Source organism: Muntiacus reevesi, chromosome 4 (genome assembly GCF_963930625.1).
Source record: "Muntiacus reevesi chromosome 4, mMunRee1.1, whole genome shotgun sequence".
NCBI lineage: Eukaryota > Metazoa > Chordata > Mammalia > Artiodactyla > Cervidae > Muntiacus > Muntiacus reevesi.
The window spans coordinates 106648142-106666225 of NC_089252.1; the positions used below are offsets into that span (position 1 = coordinate 106648142).

Sequence of the window (18084 nt, forward strand, 5' to 3'; positions counted from 1 at the left end):
ACCCAGACAGGCCTCCTGGGGCGTAGCCCACCTCCACAGTACCTGCTGTCCCTGGGCCTGCGGCCGGGGCTCCTGCAGGGGGCGCCTGAGTCTCTTAGCGGTGGTGAGCTCGCACACAGGCCTGAGGCTCCGGGTCACCCGGGGCCTTGGAATCCAAGAGGTAGGGACGTGGGAGTCCCCTCCCCTCCCGCCCCCGCGGCAGGTCGGGGAATCGCCTCTTGGGGCCACCCAGCCACGCCAGTCCCAGCCGGCCGCGCTGACGTCACCGCCCCGCCTCCCCGCCTTGCGCCGCCGTTCCCGCCCCGCCCCTTTTCCCGGCTGGCACCGCGGTGAGGTTCCTCGCCTTCGGCTTCTGCCTGTCGTCCCAAGATGGCGGACACAATGAACCGGCGTCGCGCCGGTTGGCCCTGAGGCGACCGTGAGGAGGAACGGTCGGCAAGGCCCCACAGTCCGGACAGAAGAGTGTTGCTTAAGCAGGAGGAGAAAGAGGAGGAGGCGTCCCGACTGTCGGCCGCTCTCCCGCCCGCCGCCGGCGCGGCGCCCGCCCCGCCCCGGTCGGCCCCTCGGCAGCCCGCCCGTTCGCCGGGCCCCGCCCCGGCCCTGCGCCGCCGCCGCCGCCGCCTCAGGCAGCCGCCGCCATGAAGCTGACCGACAGCGTGCTGCGAAGCTTCCGCGTCGCCAAGGTGTTCCGCGAAAACTCTGACAAAATCAACTGCTTCGACTTCAGCCCCAACGGCGAGACGGTCATCTCGAGCAGCGACGACGACTCCATCGTGCTCTATGACTGCCAGGAGGGCAAGTGAGTGCGGCGGTGGCCTTGGGCCGGGTCTGAGTCCCTCCCGCCCTCCGCGTCGTGGCCCTGCGCTCGCCCCGCGGCCCGCTCTCTGCCCGGGTCCGGCCCCGCGGCCTGTTTTGCACACGCTCCTGCCAGGGCCGTGTCCCCTCCGAAGCCGTCTGGGAGACCGTTTTTTTCTTAATAACGATGGCGATAACAATAACGATGATTTTGTTTTGTCTGTCTTCGGTCTCCTTTCAGAGCGCTTTTCCATCTCTGGGCAAATCCCACCTTGACCTTGACCTTTAAACGCCGGGTCCGCCCACCGCGGCCCCAACTGGTAGCCTTTCCGTTAGTCGGGCTTCGTCCTCGGTGCCCGTCGGCTGTGGCCTCCTTGCAGATCCGCGGAGGCTGCTCGGCTGCCTCATTCAGCAGAGGCAGCTCGCTCTGCTCTCTGCTCGGTGACCTCGATTCAGTCGTGGCCCATCGCCGGTCCCTTGCCCCTCAGCTTCCCGCCGTGTTTCTGCCGGAAGGCCGCGTGGGTTGCAGTTGTTACCTGTCAGGATTTATTTGTTGTGCCTCTTTGGGCCCCTGTCTTTTCCTTTCTGTTGCAAATCATTCTCTTACTCCCTCAGCCCCGGTTCCTACGTTTACAGTTAACTTTTTAACAGCATCTGAAACTTTTCCTTTTTGCCAGACAGGGACGAACCTGGCCGTCCCATCCCGACCTGGATGTGAACCTCCTAATAGAACAGTGAAAATATCGTATAACAATTCGGTGTTTCTTCTTATACTTTTTTTTTTTAAATTACACCACACAGTCCATTAGGACTTAGCACAATTCTAAGTCTGATCATGACATTTCTAGGTTGTCCCAAGTCCTCTGGAAACCCAACACATCTGTATCTCTGCAGAATCTTAAAAGCACAGCATTTGCCAATTCCCCCCATTTTTCCCTTTGCCTCAGCTCTGCCTCAGACTTGCTTTCTCCATGTCCCTGCTAAATTGTGAGCTCCTTTTTGAATCCTTGGGTTTTTCTTTACCTTCTCCAGCCATTCCTTTTGTCTGTTTTGTTTAAACTGATGTCTTCTACAAACTTTCTTTTAGAACTTGTCTCTTCATTTGTGAATTTGGTTATCTGAGGTAATGGTCTGAACTCTATTGTTCTCCCCAATTTTTTCCTATATGGGCTGTGAAAATGTATTATGTAACTCTTTGGATCTGCCTGCAGTATGTGGGAGAGTGGCCTATAGTGGTGGTCTTGGGGGAAGAGAATTATTAGCTGGACCAATGCTGAGTGGTGATGTGAGTCAATGTTATTCATTTCTCTCCAAGTCTGGCCACTTGCATTAACGTGGAATAGAGTCACGTATAAAGCTAGGGTGGAGATAGAAGTTGTGGGGTCCTAGAGCTAGAAGAAATTTGAAGCTGACTTGCTTGAAATGCTTAGTGCTTGTGCACAGATTAGAATCTCTCCCTGGAACTTGAGGATGGAGGTGTGTATCTTCATTCAAAGAAAATGAAAATTGTGAAAGCATTTCTTCAAAGTTTGTCTCCAAATATGGCATAACTTCCACCCCTTGGTAGAAATGACATTGACTGGAAGTCCTTGTTATAAGTAAAATGTTAATATTATAACATAATTCAGTTCATTCATTTATGTAGCGTTTTTACATAATAACAAGCTTGCAGAAAGTTACACCGTACCTGTTGTTTCCAAGAACTCCCAGGATCCAATAATTAGTTACATTTTGCTCTATTTTCTTTGTCCTCTTTATGTAAATGTTTATATTTACATACATATATGTGTATATACATATGTGTGTATATACAGATATAGATATAGATATATGCATTTTTTCCCTGAACCATTAGATAGTGATACAGAGGTATCAAGCCCCTTTATCCTAAACACTTCAACATGGATATCCTAATCCTAAGCACAAGGATGTTTTCTTATGTAACCAGAGTACAGTTATCCAAATTAGAGAATGTAATATTGACAGAGTAGTATACAGCACATTCTTTAAAATATGCTCATATGAATTGTGACCTTGTTTCATGGTGATCTGTGATAAGAGAGTGATCCGATAGACTGGGTTCTAGTTTGGCTTTGTGACTAGATATGTGACATTGGTCAGATCTCTTCTCTAGCCTCAAGGAGTCCATGATCCTAAGTGGTAACGTGAAGAAAAAAATTTGCCACTAGTGTAGGTCAAACCAACATTGGAAGAAAAGTAAGATTTCCTTGGAAAGCACAGTATCTGTATTAGATGGTACTAATGTTGGGAGTTTGAAAATAGCTAAAACAAAATTCTTTGTGCTTAATATTTTCTGTGTTTACTGTTCATTGAAACTTTCTTTATAATGGATTCATCCACTGAGTGATTTGGGGGAGGGGAGAGGTGCGCCACAAGACATGTAGGATCTTGGTTCCCCTACCGGGGTTCAAACCCTCGATCCCCGCGTTGGAAATGCACAGTCTTACCCACTGCTGCCAGGGAAGTCCCAAATGACTTTTGTTTGTTTGTTTAGTATGAAAGCATACAAATGATATTACTTGTGGTAGATGATGTGAATTATTCAGAGAGAAGGATTTAATATTATTTATTCTTACCTAATCACCAGAATCATAGTTTGTACAAAGAAACTTACCACAATATTTGTGAAAAAATGTGCATAGTCCTCTGAAATGGATGCATTAGAATCTAGCTTTCAAACTAGAAAATGATATGAGGTAAAAGATTATGTTAAGCACAAAACCTTAGGTTAGTATTATTGATATATTTGAGACAAATAGGCCATATGTAATTGAAACTGAATATTTCCCTTAGACCATACCCTTTAACATTGGTTCTTCAGGCTCTGTCTTCATTATTGTAGGCTCAGTACTGACGTAGGTAAGCTTCACTTTCCATTGGTAGACGCAAAGTCAACTGTCTTGAGAGTAAGCACATGTTCACATGCACGCTCCCTCCCTCTTTCTTTCTCTCATTCACTGGTTAACACACAGTAACTACATGGCAGAACCCAGGATGGTGGACTTGACAAGGTAGCATTCAACCTGATCTTTTTTATTAACTCATCTTTTGGGCGATGATGAGAATGGGAAAATTCAGTGCTTTTGGAGTGAGAAATCTTGTTTGTAAATAGGTTTAATGTAGGGAAACCCTTGACGTCAGAAAAATTGAAAGTGCAATTTGACTTCTTAAAGCTCCCTGAGTCATCTGATTGTTTAGCATCTAGGTTTCAAGAGGTTTTTACATTGAGAGGGTGAACTTCTTTTCCATAGATTCTCGGTAAACAGTAGTATAGGATTTATGAAATCCTCCTGTACATAAATGTAGAATATTATGAAGTTTTAGACAAAATATTTTGATGAGTTCAGTTTCAGCTTGATCTTTAAGATTCTGTAGAAGAAGGTAACGTTTAAGGAATTTGAACAAACAGACTGATAACCTCAAGCTTAGAAATAAGTGATTTTACATTTAAGTAGAGAGAAGAGGATTAATGACTAGTTTTGATACAGAGAGTTAGGGGTTAGTCTTGTAAAAGGCTCAATATGTGCTTTGGAACTATAAGATAGGATGGAAATATTAGGTTATATTAGGAAATGCAGTTTTGCACCTGGTTTCAGTTTTGATAAATCGTTTCTTGAAGAAAGCATTTTCCAAGTGAATGGCTTAAGTTCTGGCCTCACTGGTGTGACATATTCCCATTTCCCTCTTTCTTGTAAGTTATGGATTGTTTTGTGTGTACTCAGAGCTTACTTGTGAACACTGTAGTAAAGGCCGAGTTGAGCCCTCAGATTTACTTCTACTTCCTAACTTTAGCATTTAGATCAGACTGTTGCACTTGATTGATTGTTTATTTCCTCCCTTTTTGGAAGAAATTCTGTTTCTTTTCAGTGTTAGGACTCACCAAGAATCTTCACCCTTCTCACATCATTCAAGTGCTTCTCTTTACATAACGATTTTAGATTTTGGTGTTGGAAGATTTTGATGGTTTTTTTTCTCTGTCCATTTCCTCGGCAGACCAAAGAGAACCCTGTACAGTAAGAAATACGGTGTGGATCTCATCAGATACACTCATGCAGCAAATACAGTCGTTTACAGCTCTAACAAAATAGACGGTAAGCAAGCTTCTTTTTAGCAAGTTAATGGTCATGATTACCTTTGTTAGGTAAGATTTATGGAACCTTTGTGACCACTTATGTTTGATTATAGTTATTTTAAATTTTCCTGTGATGTTTGCTGTGCTAACATCATTATGACTGAAGAGATGCTGGAAGCAAGCCATTAGTACTTTTGAAGGGCTTGAAACTGAGTAAGGAAGTTTTCTGGTTTAGGGTGGGGAGTAGAAATAGGAAGCTACGAATTGTATTTACAGTTTGTGCTTCTTGAAACTTGAAAGAAGACTTTTAGAAGAAATAAAAGGAAAGAACACTTGACACACAGCAAATGTTAAAACAGTGCTGCTTTCCTGTTCAAAATAATACAGATTTGAGAAAAGTTTTCACAGATACTTTCAGGTATGGTAGTTTAGTAGACCTTAGAAGAGTTTTTGTATTGTCCAAACTATTGATGGTCTGTGTCACAAAGGACAATATACTGACCTTAGTTTTCTTTGATTACAGGGACATTTTTTATCTGAATTTTATCCCCTTTTCCATTTATTTATTGAAAGTTTTTGGCCATACCATGTGTGCAACATGTGGGATCTTAGTTCCTTCATCAGGAATCAAACCTGTGTACCCTGCATTGGCAGTGCAGAGTCTTCACCACTGCCACTCCAGTCTTAACCACTGGACTCCCTTTCTTCTTTAAATGAAGTTAATGCCTTTGAAGAAGAATAGTTATTTTTAGAATTTAAACTTGTGATTTCTTTCTCTAATAAAGGATCTCTGTTTTTACTGCTTTTCCTCTGTGATAGGTCATTCTCAGTTGACAGGTCATCTTGGAATTGAGGTATAACACTTCATGTTAGGACTGGGTTTTTTTGTTTTAATCTCACTGACTTATTGATTGTTTCATTTTTAACAGTAAGATTTTTCTAATGTCATTCAACAAGGGTTGCTTAGACTGCTATTTTGGTTATGCCTATCTCAGAGCAGATGGGTAAAAGTTTTTTCTTTCTTTTTTTTTTTAATGAGACTTCTGTATTTGATTTTTAGTAAGTATATTGTTTGTACTTTTCATGCCTTTATTTCAGAGGTGGTTTTCTAAGTAAGCAGTGCAATTGATACTTTTGGACAAGAATATAAAACAGGATTTTGAGGAAATATATCTCTGTGATCATCTGAATGAATGGTGTTTCTCCTGTTGGGGTGTTTTTCTGGGTGATTAAATGAGAATTCTCAAAATATGGTGCAAGATGAGGCAGATGTGTAGCACTTGCAGCTTTGCTGCTAGGCCTCTGCTGTGAGGACATTGCCTTTCCTGTTTCGAGCACATCCTGAGGAGTTGCTGCAACGCTTCGTATCCTTTTGCCTGATTCCAGGCTGAGGTAGTAGTTTGTACAGTTTGAGGGTCTATGATACCACCCGGTACAGGAGATAACTGTACAGGCCACTGCCTTGCCGGGAACAGTGCGCCGGCTACCGAGTGGGGCGGAGACGATGGCGGCGCCCTGCCCACCTCTGGGAGACCAGGTAATGGGGAAGGGGTCTCTTCTGCTCAGGGCTGGTGAGGAGTTCCTCGCAGTAGAACAGTCAGGAATACTTTACAGTTGTCATTCAAGAACTTTGAAGATGTTTTCAGGGAAACTATGTTTAGTTTTGTGCCTTTTTCCCTCTCCCAGGTTAAATTCCCTGTTATCAGTACCCTTGTGAACGAGTGGAAAGAATTTGTGCTCTCAACCTCTTTATTCCTGTATACTGTTTACCTCCAGAATGTTCTTTCTGTGCTTTTCTTTTCTGTATTTTGGCCCTATTGCCTATTACATTTTTCAACAATTGTTTCTTATTCCTAGTCTTGTCAGAAACATGGTACTTTACAGTTCTATTCTTTATGGAACTTCATTCCCTTCCCAGCACCATCATATTTTGTTTTACTTTTTCAGAAGGAGTGATTTGGTTTTTAAGAGTATTTTTCTTATTTTCTCCAAGCACAGATCTCTGTGATAATTCCTTTCTTTGATACTGTAAAAATCTCACTGCTGTGAACTGTGACTTGGTATATAGTTCATGACTTTGATTTTTAAATATCTTGCAGTCTTTTTAATCTAAATTTTCTCATTTCTTTTGGCTACTTTCTAACTCACTTATCTGTATAAGGGACCATTATAGTTGGTTAATTAGAAAAGGAGTAGAACTTTACTTCTCTTTCCATTTTATTTAATTTTAATGTAAATTGTGTATTCAGTTTACATTCAGATGAGGTGAAGGTTGGGTTGACATGCTGTCAGAGAATGCTGGAGAAAAATAGGCCAGAGTCCAGCCTGATCCACAACTCAGTGTGGCTGTTTAGTTCTTTGAGCCTGTTTTGTTAGTAGCCATATGTTTTTCTTTAACGTTTGCATTCTGTGGGTACTAAAACTGTTGTTTTTTGGGGGGTGGTGGGGCATATTTGTGGGATAAATTTCATTGTAACTATGCAGAAGCCAAAGATTGGTAACAACAATGATTTTTAAACAGCTCTGTATGCTTTCAGCTTGAGAACTCTGCCTTTGAGTTATGTGAAATCTCTAGTGCTTGGAAAAGAGTTATTCACTATTGTTCATTCAGACTTTGCTTGAATTATGGAAAACAATGAATTCTTTTACCTTGTCTTTTCAAGATGAAAATGCAAAGTAAATTATTATTTAAAAATAATAGGATATTTGTCTTCTTTCAGATACTATTCGTTACCTGTCATTGCATGACAACAAATATATCAGGTACTTTCCTGGACATAGCAAAAGGTAAGACACAGGTGTTAAAAAAAAAAAGTAAATAGATTATCCATAGAATAAACTGAGTGGAGAGATTTTATTAGTGAAATGAAGCTAGTTTCTCACTGCTGCTTGGCATATCTCTTAAATATCTTGTTAACCCTTCCTAAACAGTCAGCTCTAGATTAATCAAGGTTGTAGAGGCAGGGGTAGGACTTCATGGATAAACTGAAACCTCAGTTAAAACATTAATAGGAAAAACGTGGACTAAGGATATTCAATGGAAACCTATATAGTAAAAATTGCATTTGGCATTTAGAGATCTCAAATATCAGACATCCCTTAATGAAAGGACAGTTTACATGTCTGAGGCTTCCTGTATAGGTGGCCCCCATTTCAGCATGCCCCTTCTTTACATAAACATGTTCCATATGAAGATCTTCATGAGAATGCAAAATTAATAAATAAAATTGTCCTTTGTTACTTTACTTTTTGAAAGTTAAGAAACTTGTTCCCTTATTCAGTTTCATAATGCAGGTTGTTTCTCTCTGTCTCTTATCCCAATTCTCCTAGTATATTTCCTCCAGTTTTTCAAGTTTGGGTTGAATGTTATACACAATTTCCCTTGGATGCTATTTTAATCACTGGTACTTTTCTTTGCAAATGTACAGTAATCCATCATGGAGTGGTTCAGCCCTGATAAGAGGTGGGCGGAGAGCACCCTGTTTACAGTGATACTTCTGATTGGGCTGGGCATTTTCTTTGTTGCTGAACATGAAAGTGAAAGTGAAGTCACTCAGTCCTGTCCGACTCTTTGCGACCCCATGGACTATAGCCTACCAGGCTCCTCCATCCATGGGATTGTCCAGGCAGGAATACTGGATTGGGTTACCATTTCCTTCTCCAGGAGATGTTCCTGACCCAGGGTTTGAACCCGGGTCTCCCACATTGTAGGCAGATGCTTTACCGTCTGAGCCACCAGGGAAGCTGAACATAAAAGGTGACAATTGTCGGTTACTGTGTAGTTCAGACAAAGAATGGCTTGTGACTAGTAGATGTTTTTGTTTGTTAAATTAATGTTCATAAACACATTGTCTGTAATTGAGAGTTGGTGGCAGTTGTTTGAAACTGTCCGGTCTTACCACTTGCCCAATTTCTTGACCTCCTGATTCTTAATAGATAACTTTGTCCTTCCTTTTGTGATAAAGTTAAGGCCATCCAGAATGAGTTCTTTTCATCTTCTGTCTTTTCCACCTAAATTCCTCTCTTCCTTAGAAACCTTTCCCTGAGAAAGAAGTGGTTTTTTTTCTTCCTTGAGAAAAGCAACCCCTCTCTACTTTCTTCCATCTCCTTTGCTGCCTACAGGCTTCCTTACCTTGAATTTTTTTGTTGAGAATATCACCCACTTTTCACTGTCAGACATAGAAGAAGAATCTGCATATTCCCATCTCTACCTCCTCACATTCATTCACTGTTTAATCTCATCCAAGCCAAGCTGTTTACTCCCCTTTCCCTGCTGCCTCCAGGTAAAATACACTGCCTGGGGCTTGTTTTGGCACTCAGGCTCTCAGTAAAACTTTTTTTTTCCCCTTTGGCTTTCCATCTTGGTTCTGTTCTTGATATTCTTGGCCTCTCTTTCTCCTTTAACTCTGAAGTAAGCAAGTTTCTACCCTAGCTTTTTTTTCTTGTATTTTCTCAGCTACCTCCATCACTGATTTCATTCACCTCAGATGGCTTCCCAAATCAGTATTTTCAGCCTTTGATTTTCAGACTGGACTTCACACCAACAGGTTTTATACACATCTCTGCAGATGTCTCTGACAGATCTGATACTCCATCCTTCGTTAAATTCCTTGGGCCAGTTCCTCTGTCTGCCTTATGTTTTTTCCATCTGTCTCTTCTAGTTCTCCCAACTCAAAGCCTCTGTTGTCTGTTCACTGTTTTTTTCCTTGCCTTCACATTCAGTGAGCTGTTAAATCCTATTGATACTACCTAGGTTTAACCTCATGTGTCACTTTCCTCCATACTTACTCCTTTGCTTCTGTCCTTGCTCAGATAAATTACTGTCAAATCCTAATCCCCCCACCACTCACTATCCTGCTTCTGCACTCTTTTTTTTTTTTTTAAACAATTCTAACCACTTCACAGCCTCCCTCAAAAAACCCTGGAGTCAGGTTCTTTTCTCTCTGTCTGACCCATTTTCCCAGTGTTATCTCCTGCCACTCCAGTTGAGGTGAACTCTTATGCTGCTTCCTGAACTGCTTCATGCCTTCTCCTATCTGGCATCTTCCAGAAAGACCACTCCCACTGAAACCCTGTTCAACACAGGTGCAGCTGCTTCCAGAAAGCCTTCTTTGACCCTCTCTTGGAATTGTCTGGGCTAGACAGTTAAGCTTTCTTAGAGTGGAAATCTTGTTCCTCCTTGCATTCCCTGTGCCTCTTAGCAGAGCCATGCGCCAAGGTAGACTTCCTCTGAGCTTCTGACCTGAATACTGGGACATAAAATTACATGTCCGTATGCATTCTCCTCACTCTGTTTTATTACCGCCTCAGCATTCCCAGGAAATATTGGCTTATAGTATCTTTTAAATTTTTAAGTTGATGATCTAGTGCAAATGTTAATTTTGTTATGCTGGAAGATTTGGGGGGTGGGGCAGGGAAAGTACATTTTCTGTTCGTGGCACACATTTTAATTCTTTCTCATGGAACCAAAACCTCCTGAACCCTTTTCAGTGTCATCTAAAATTTGAACTTCCTCTATTTCTACAGTTAAAAAATCCATTCACAAATGAGTTATGTGACTTGATCACCTTATCTTTTAACTTCAGATTTTTCTTTGTCAAAATGAAACAGTACACCACCACCATTTCCTCTGTAATCTTCAGCTATGACACCCACTCTTTTGTCTATGAAGTGTTTTTTAGCCAAGCCAGAATGTCGAGCTGCTCTTCCATAACACCCAGAAGGAAGCACCATCTGAGTGTCCATTTTCACAAGGGCTTCAAGGAACCCCTGGTTAGGGCTCTGGCATGCTCCAAGAGGCAGGTAAAGCAGAGTCACATGCTGTCCTCCATAGGCTGGGCCCAAATGCTGGGGACATGGTGGGTATCATCAGTGCAGAGCATGGCAGAGCAAGAACATGAGCAGAGGGGAAAGAGAGTCCAGATGAGGCCTTGGAAGAAATATTTTACAGTGAGTGATTCTTAACAGTATAATCATAAAAGGGGACCCATATCAGAAACATGGCATAGGCTGTTAGCACAGGCCTGTGGCTCTCTAGGTATGGTGCTCAAACTTCAGCCTCACCATCACCTAGGAACATGTTAGAAACATAGATTGTCAGACCTATTGGACCCACATAAATTGAGATATAGTTCAGTACCACAAAATCATGCTTTTAAAGTGTAAAATTCAGTGGTTTTTAATATATTCACAGAGTTGGACAGCCATAATCACTGTATAATTCCAGAACACATTCATCACCCCAAACAGAAACCCTGTATCCATTAACACTCCCCATTTCCCGTCTTCTAGCCCCTGGAAGCAACTAATCTACTTTCTGTCTGACCTCTTTTACTTTCATGCATATTTAATATGAATAAGTAATTTCATTTCTTTTTATTGCCAAATAATATTCCTGTGTGGTGATAACACATTTTGTTTATCCAATTATTAGATGATGGACCTTTGAGTTGTTTCCACTTTTTAGTAATCATGAATTATGCTATTATGAACACAGATGCGTGGGGATTTTTTTCTTTTTTGACCTGTTTTCCTGTTTCTTGTGTATGTACCTAGCAACAGAATGTTTACCTTTTTGAGAAAGTGTAGAACTTTTTCAAAGCAACTCTACCATTTTACATTCTTACCAGCACTGTATCAGGATTCCAATTTCTCCACATCCTCACCCATACTTGTTATCTCTTTGATTTTCGCTTTGCTAGTGGGTATGAAGTGGTATCTCATGATTTGATTTGCATTGGAATCATATATTTTTATGTTGTAGTTTTAAGTTTTAAAATTATACTAATTACCTTTGATTATTCCAGATTGCTTGTGTATGCCTGTTTCTTAAAATAACATTTTTAGGAGAACATATATATAGGTAGGCAGATCAAGTGGTTTAGAGTTCATATACAATTTTTGCAGATATTTTGCTTCAACTACTATTTATCTTGATGCATTGCAGGGTGGTGGCCTTGTCCATGTCACCTGTGGATGACACTTTCATTTCTGGGTCTCTTGATAAGACCATTCGGCTCTGGGATCTCCGCTCTCCTAACTGCCAGGTAATGTTGCCTCACAGTTACACTTTAAGTATTTTCTGTGGTAAGCACTATCATCAGTGCTCTCTCTCACGGAAGGGGGAAAGCAGTATTTCATTTCTGGGATCCCAGAGTCTTTAAATTTTGGAGAAAATCTTTTCTTTTCCTGCTAGGTGACTGATGATTGAGTTAATGTCTTAATCCAGTGCATATTTATTATGATCCATGCCTTAGTGTTTTAAAGGCAGTTTTCCTGGAGACTCTGAACTATAGGTTTTAGATTTCAGAGATTTGTTTTTATCTGAATTCAGTGTCTGTAAAATTGTACAGTTAAGAGTTGATCTGAAATGAATTGCATGGAGACCTATTTTTTTAAAACTTCATTTTAGTTACTTTTATGTTTGTTTTTGGTAGAATCCTGGGTTCATTAACTTTTTAAAAATTTTTCTTTTTTCTTAGGGTCTCATGCATCTACAGGGCAAGCCTGTTTGTTCTTTTGATCCAGAAGGATTAATTTTTGCCGCAGGTGTCAATTCTGAAATGGTCAAACTATATGATCTTCGCTCTTTTGATAAGGTAAATCTTTGAATCTTTGAAATGTCTTGATACTATGGAAGTTTTGAAGGGTGAGATGGACCTTTAAGAGCCTTTTTCTACCCTAGAGGAGGTATGTGGTAGATCTTAGAAAGCATCAGAGCAGTACGTAATCCTCTGCTTTCCCTAGTCCCAAAGGAATCTAAAGGGATAGAATGAAATTTGGCTCTGGCAGAAGGAATGATTGATGTACCTTGGGCCTGAGGCTGCTGTCTTTATCTTTTGCAGGGGCCATTTGCAACATTTAAGATGCAGTATGATCGGACTTGTGAGTGGACAGGACTCAAGTTCAGCAATGATGGCAAGCTCATTCTCATCTCCACCAATGGCAGCTTCATCCGTCTGATCGATGCATTCAAGGGAGTGGTGATGCATACGTTTGGGGTGAGCTGACAACTTTTGAGCTTTTTTTCTTTTTTTCCCTCCCAATGTTTTTACCTTTTTTCTGTGGTCATCCCTTCTGAGAATTATGTTAGCTAGTTGATGGAGACCAGCAGTTGTCCTTGGTTAAAGGCATGGACTGGCATTTTCTTCCTGCACATGACATTATTTCTCTTGGATTCTGAGACATTTACTTCTCACCCAGTGGCTCAAGTTAGGTGTTTAGATATATAATAATCTATATATTATCAATATATATATAATATATATATAGTTATATATATAATATATATGTTTAGATATATAATAATCTATATATTATCAATAAATTCCTGACTATAAACATTTTCTAGCCCCCTTGAACATGCAGTTGGGAGTGAATTAATTGTGAAGGGTGGTAGCTGAGTTTAGAACCTTGGTAGCACTGTGCATTGAGAAGGAGAGAGTATTTCACAGAAAAGAAGATGTGTATGTGGAGTCAGTGTTTGTAGGCAATTATTTTTTGTTAATGGCACTGTAACAAGTATTGTTTTGCTTTTATTTTTTAGGGTTATGCTAACAGCAAGGCTGTCACATTGGAGGCCTCGTTTACTCCAGACTCCCAGTTTATTATGATTGGTAAGCTTTCTTTATCCCCTTTGGGGGTTATTTCTTTGATACTGTGCATTATGTTATTTTTGCTGGTTATAACTAACTAAGATACATTTATTATCCTCTTGATAGAAATTTTCAGATTTCTGTGTAGCACATTATTTCAAAGGTATGATGTCTTTAAACTGTCCTGACTTTGCATTTCTTTACTGGGAATGGGTGTTAATGATGGTCTTCTCCTGGACCAGCATAGAGTTAAGCCCTACAATCACTGTCTTGCTGATAGTACTGACTTCCTGTTGTAACCTTATGTTGAGTCACCTTAGTATAGATGTTTGTAGGGTGATCGTATTTAGCCCCCCCTCTTTTTTTTAAGCCCCCTTTTTAAATGAGAAGACTGAAGTTAGAGGGGAAATGACTTGCCTGAGAATAGATCAGTTCCTAAAATGTCTTTTCTTATCTGCCTTTACTCCCTCTCCATTTCTGCTAGTGGCTGGGTCCTGAGGGTTGGCTGCTTTCAAGATGTCAGTCCGTATCTGTTTGCCACTTGTCTTTGTAGTGTGCCTTGAGCTGTTGTTACATGTCTTAATCATTCTCTTCAGGTTCAGAGGATGGCAAGATCCATGTCTGGAATGGAGAGAGTGGTATAAAAGTAGCTGTATTGGATGGCAAACACACAGGCCCCATTACCTGTTTGCAGTTCAACCCCAAGTTCATGACCTTTGCCAGTGCTTGTTCTAACATGGTATGTGAATAACGGGAGATGTCCTCCACGTAGGGGCCCTTTTCATTTGGGGTGGGGGTCCTTCAGCAAGCACAGTGAGTTGTTTTAAATAGACACAGTTACAAGCACCCAAGTTCATGTTTCTCAGCTGGTGGCCTCCCTATTTCACTTCTGTTATCTGATCTGTGATTGGGCTGACCTTTCACTTTTACTTTTCTTTCCATGATCTGGGATCACCTCTGAGGTCCTGGGAGATCTTAGGTCAGCTCTGGCTCCTGGTTTTATATCCAGACTACCTGGAGCTATGCCTCGTAGTTTTTTGGTTTCTTAAAACTCTTTGAGCCAGCCTTTTGTGGCTGCAAACTTTCAGTTTTTCCATTCCTCTCAGATTATGCTGAGTTCATCAGAAATTCTTAGTTAATCACAGCTCACCACTTAGAATTTTCTCCAGGCCCCCGTCTCTTCCTGGATAACATAAGCAAAACAAAGTATCAGTGAATCTCAGCCACCTGTTTCCTCTTTGCATCTCCTAAACCTATCTAGGTATTTGGGGCATGAGGCATTTCATTACTCGCCTACTCAGAGTACATTGCTCCGTCTCTTTTTCTTTTTAACTAAGAAAACTGTCAAAAAAAAAAAAAATGTAGCAGAGCAGTCCAGTCTAACCTCTCATTATTTACAGCTCCTAAATGAGAGGGCCTGCCTAAGGTCACTTGTAGGCTAACAGTGAAGCCAGATCCCCACCTCCTGGAGAGCACTTTTTTTTTAAAAAAAAACACTGGACCTCTGTGATGGAACTTAGTGTTGGAGGGAAAAAGAACTAGCTTACTTTCACATAGATTGGGGAGTGTTTCTCTGTTTATAGATTGCCAGTCAGTTGGTCAGGAGGGAGGGCCATCAGCCATAGCTGCTTCAACTTTAGGGTTGGGCACCTTGATGGTGGGGGAGGGGTAAGAAAACCCTTCAGCAATGAGGAGAGAAGCTTGGTTTCTTAGAGTTGATTCGTGTTCTTCTTTCATCCAGGCCTTCTGGTTGCCCACCATTGATGACTGACCTGCACGGTGCTTGGCTGTTTTCTGTACAGCGAGGGTGGCAAATAGGAGAAACTCAGAGGGGACTAAGATAATAGTGGGATTGGATCATTTGACTGGGCTGGAGAGCATCCTTCCACATGGCCTTCCCAAGAATGTGCTGTACATCTGCTCAAAAGAAAAAAGTTACTTTGCCGAACTTCTTCAAAAGGACTCTTGGTGTGGCCGACTCAATTGGGACTCAGACTTGCCAGCTGTCACTGCACCGAGCTCCTCCAGAGGAGTGACCAGACTTGTGATGAGGGTATAGTGGGGCCCTCGAGACGCCTTCAGTTTTGAATGTATTTGCTGCTGAGGAGTCGGTGAAGTTGTTTATTCTGCACATCCCTTCTCCCACCCCCACAAATGCATGGGAAGCCACAGTTCTGATTTTGAGATGCTAGGGCAGCTTAGTGCCCCTTGCCCTCCCCCTGCATGTCTTGTTACTGGGTCTCCCTGTGTTATTGTGGCATTCTCCACAACCGTTGCATTACTTAGGTGCCAAACATTTACAGAAGTAAGTCTCCATGTATTTTAGGGTCAGAAAGGGACAGATACAGAAGGACCTTGCTTTCCAAAAGTCTTGCAAGTTAGTCATGTGAAGGTGGGTGACCTGACCATGCCTCAGGCTCTGGGTGGGCAAAGGGTCAAGAACCTGAAAGGGAGGGAGGAGTGGTAGCAGGTGAATTCCTAGGGCTGGGAGGTCTAGCAGCAGCTTGGTGTGGTCCTGTCATCAAGACAAACCCGCGGTCCTTCTGGGTGCCTGCCAAGTTTGATTGTGTATGAAAGCAAGGTGGGCGTCTGTTTTTGTACATGAGCTCCATCACACGTTCCTGTGGGCCAGTATTGTGGAGTGAGTCCAAGTTGTTTACACTGATGCCTTCCCTGCCCACCACAAGTTGTGTACATAGTCTCCAGATGATCCTACCCCTTCCCCAGCTCCCAACACGGGGCTGGCCTAGGCCTGTGTTATATGTTATATTTAGCCTTTTTATATATGACTTGGGATTCTGTTGTTTGTATTTTAGCACAGTGTGTGTACACCTTCATTTAAATATATCGTGTGTGTGTGCATACATATATACATATATGTGTGCACACACATATATATATATATATATATATTTTAAAAGTATCAAAGAGTTCAGCTGAAGGAGATGGAGTCCCATGCCCCCAGAGAAAGACTGCATCCTTGCTAATAGTGTTTGCCACAAGTGTTAGTGAGTCTTCCCTATTACCTTTTTCCCTTCGGGAGACTAAACAAAAGCAAAGCTTTTGAGTGTTTGCTGTCCCCATGGCAGCTAAGTGAGGGTCTTGGAATGACTGCCTTGTGTTCCTCAAGTTGCACTTTGGGGCCTTTTCTGCAGTATTAGCCCCTTTTTTGCCCAGTGATGCTCTGTCTGCGCCTATATGTGTGTGACAGTCATTTTTGCATGCCTTCTGTGTCTGGCTTCTAGCATTTGGGGACAGGATGCTGGAACCAGAGCATTTTCAGCTTGTCTGAGGCTTCTTTGCCAATTACAGGTCACTCCTGTTTACCTGGTATGTCTGCTTTCTTGCTTCTTTTCCTTGCCTTGTCTTGGGGAGGATTCCTGATCGGGGTTGAGACGAGCTGGAGATAGCTCATTACCTTTTCCCCTGCATGGCCTTCTTAGAGCAGGACTAGTGGCATATTATTTCACCAAGTTCCCAAACATATAAGCGAGTAACACATTCCCTGCAGACCCAGAAACAGGCCCAACAAGGTTATGTTTGACTTGCCCAAGAGAACCTACCCGCTGGTGGGGAAAGCAAGCCATTACTCTCACCATTCAGCAGCAGGAATAGGCAGCAAACTGCTAGCATTTACTGTTTTGTTTTCTTTTGCTTTTTTAGCAGTTACTTTCTGGTTTGTTCCTCAAATCTAAGGGCAAGGGGCATACATCTTTGCCAGACATAGACTGGAATCTACAGTTTCTGCAGTGCCACACTCTTTATAAAGCTCTGCATTCTCAGAGTGGAGAGACTTAGAAACCAAGTGATCTGAACTATTAACTGCCCACCTCTGGCTTTCCAGGGTAGAAGATTCATGGTAAGAATAACTGTAGAGAGAGTACTTGGAACTGTAGGTTAACAAGAAGGCCTGCGTAAGTGACATCATCTGTACCCAGAGCAGCCACCACACATGACTTGTCTATCTGCAGGAAAATGATTTGTATTGAGTTCCTGTTGTGTCCGAAGCAGAGGCAGCAGGTCCTTTGAAAATATGCACTGCACTGCTTCTGTTTATGGGGACCTGTGGCTGCAGAGCCAGCTCCTGAGTTGGGAAGGAAAGGGAAAGATGCAGCTGGAAGTGACTGAGGATGATGCGGTGGTGGAAATAAGGCAGAATTAAGGGAGGAGTGTCTGTGTGTCAGAGACGCTGAGGAGCACCAGGGCTGCTAAGACACCTTCGGTGGGAGCTGAGGTGCTTAAGTTCTCCTGGGGGTGGGGGGCACACCAGGCTCTCAAGAGTCAGGGCCAAAGCCACTGATTTATATGTGACAGTGACACTGCACTGCTCAACCACCAGCTAGTGGGGTATTTTTTGGTTTTTTAGGAAAAAAACATAATAACTTGCATCATAATTAATGCTTATTAAGAAAAATCTGGGGATTTTAAAAAGAATCAGTTTACCACCCAAATGTTACCACTGCTAATCTTTTGGTGTTGAGTGTTCCTCTAGACATTTCTGTGCATATAGATTTTTGGTGTGTTTACATAGTTGTTATTCTACTGTATATACAATTTTATGTCCTTTTTGTACTTAACATATAAACGTTTTTTTCCATGTTA

General features: G+C 42.0%; 1 protein-coding gene across 1 annotated transcript; it reads left to right on the forward strand.

Annotated features, from left to right (window-relative positions):
* The first annotated feature begins 353 nt into the window (after nt 1–353).
* Nucleotides 354–18084, forward strand: WDR82 (WD repeat domain 82). Its single transcript, XM_065933561.1, has 9 exons — nt 354–799; nt 4810–4907; nt 7609–7675; nt 11835–11934; nt 12370–12486; nt 12733–12888; nt 13434–13503; nt 14079–14221; nt 15224–18084. Exons 1-9 carry the CDS (start codon nt 639–641, stop codon nt 15251–15253), a joined length of 942 nt encoding a protein of 313 aa, XP_065789633.1. The 5' UTR covers nt 354–638; the 3' UTR covers nt 15254–18084.

Excerpts from the sequence above, each read along its gene's own strand:
- WDR82 (XM_065933561.1), top strand. The coding sequence starts at position 639 with ATGAAGCTGACCGACAGCGTGCTGCGAAGCTTCCGCGTCGCCAAGGTG. Across the intron at positions 11,935-12,369 it reads TCCGCTCTCCTAACTGCCAG|GGTCTCATGCATCTACAGGG; the intron begins GTAATGTTGCCT and ends CTTTTTTCTTAG. Across the intron at positions 12,487-12,732 it reads ATCTTCGCTCTTTTGATAAG|GGGCCATTTGCAACATTTAA; the intron begins GTAAATCTTTGA and ends TATCTTTTGCAG.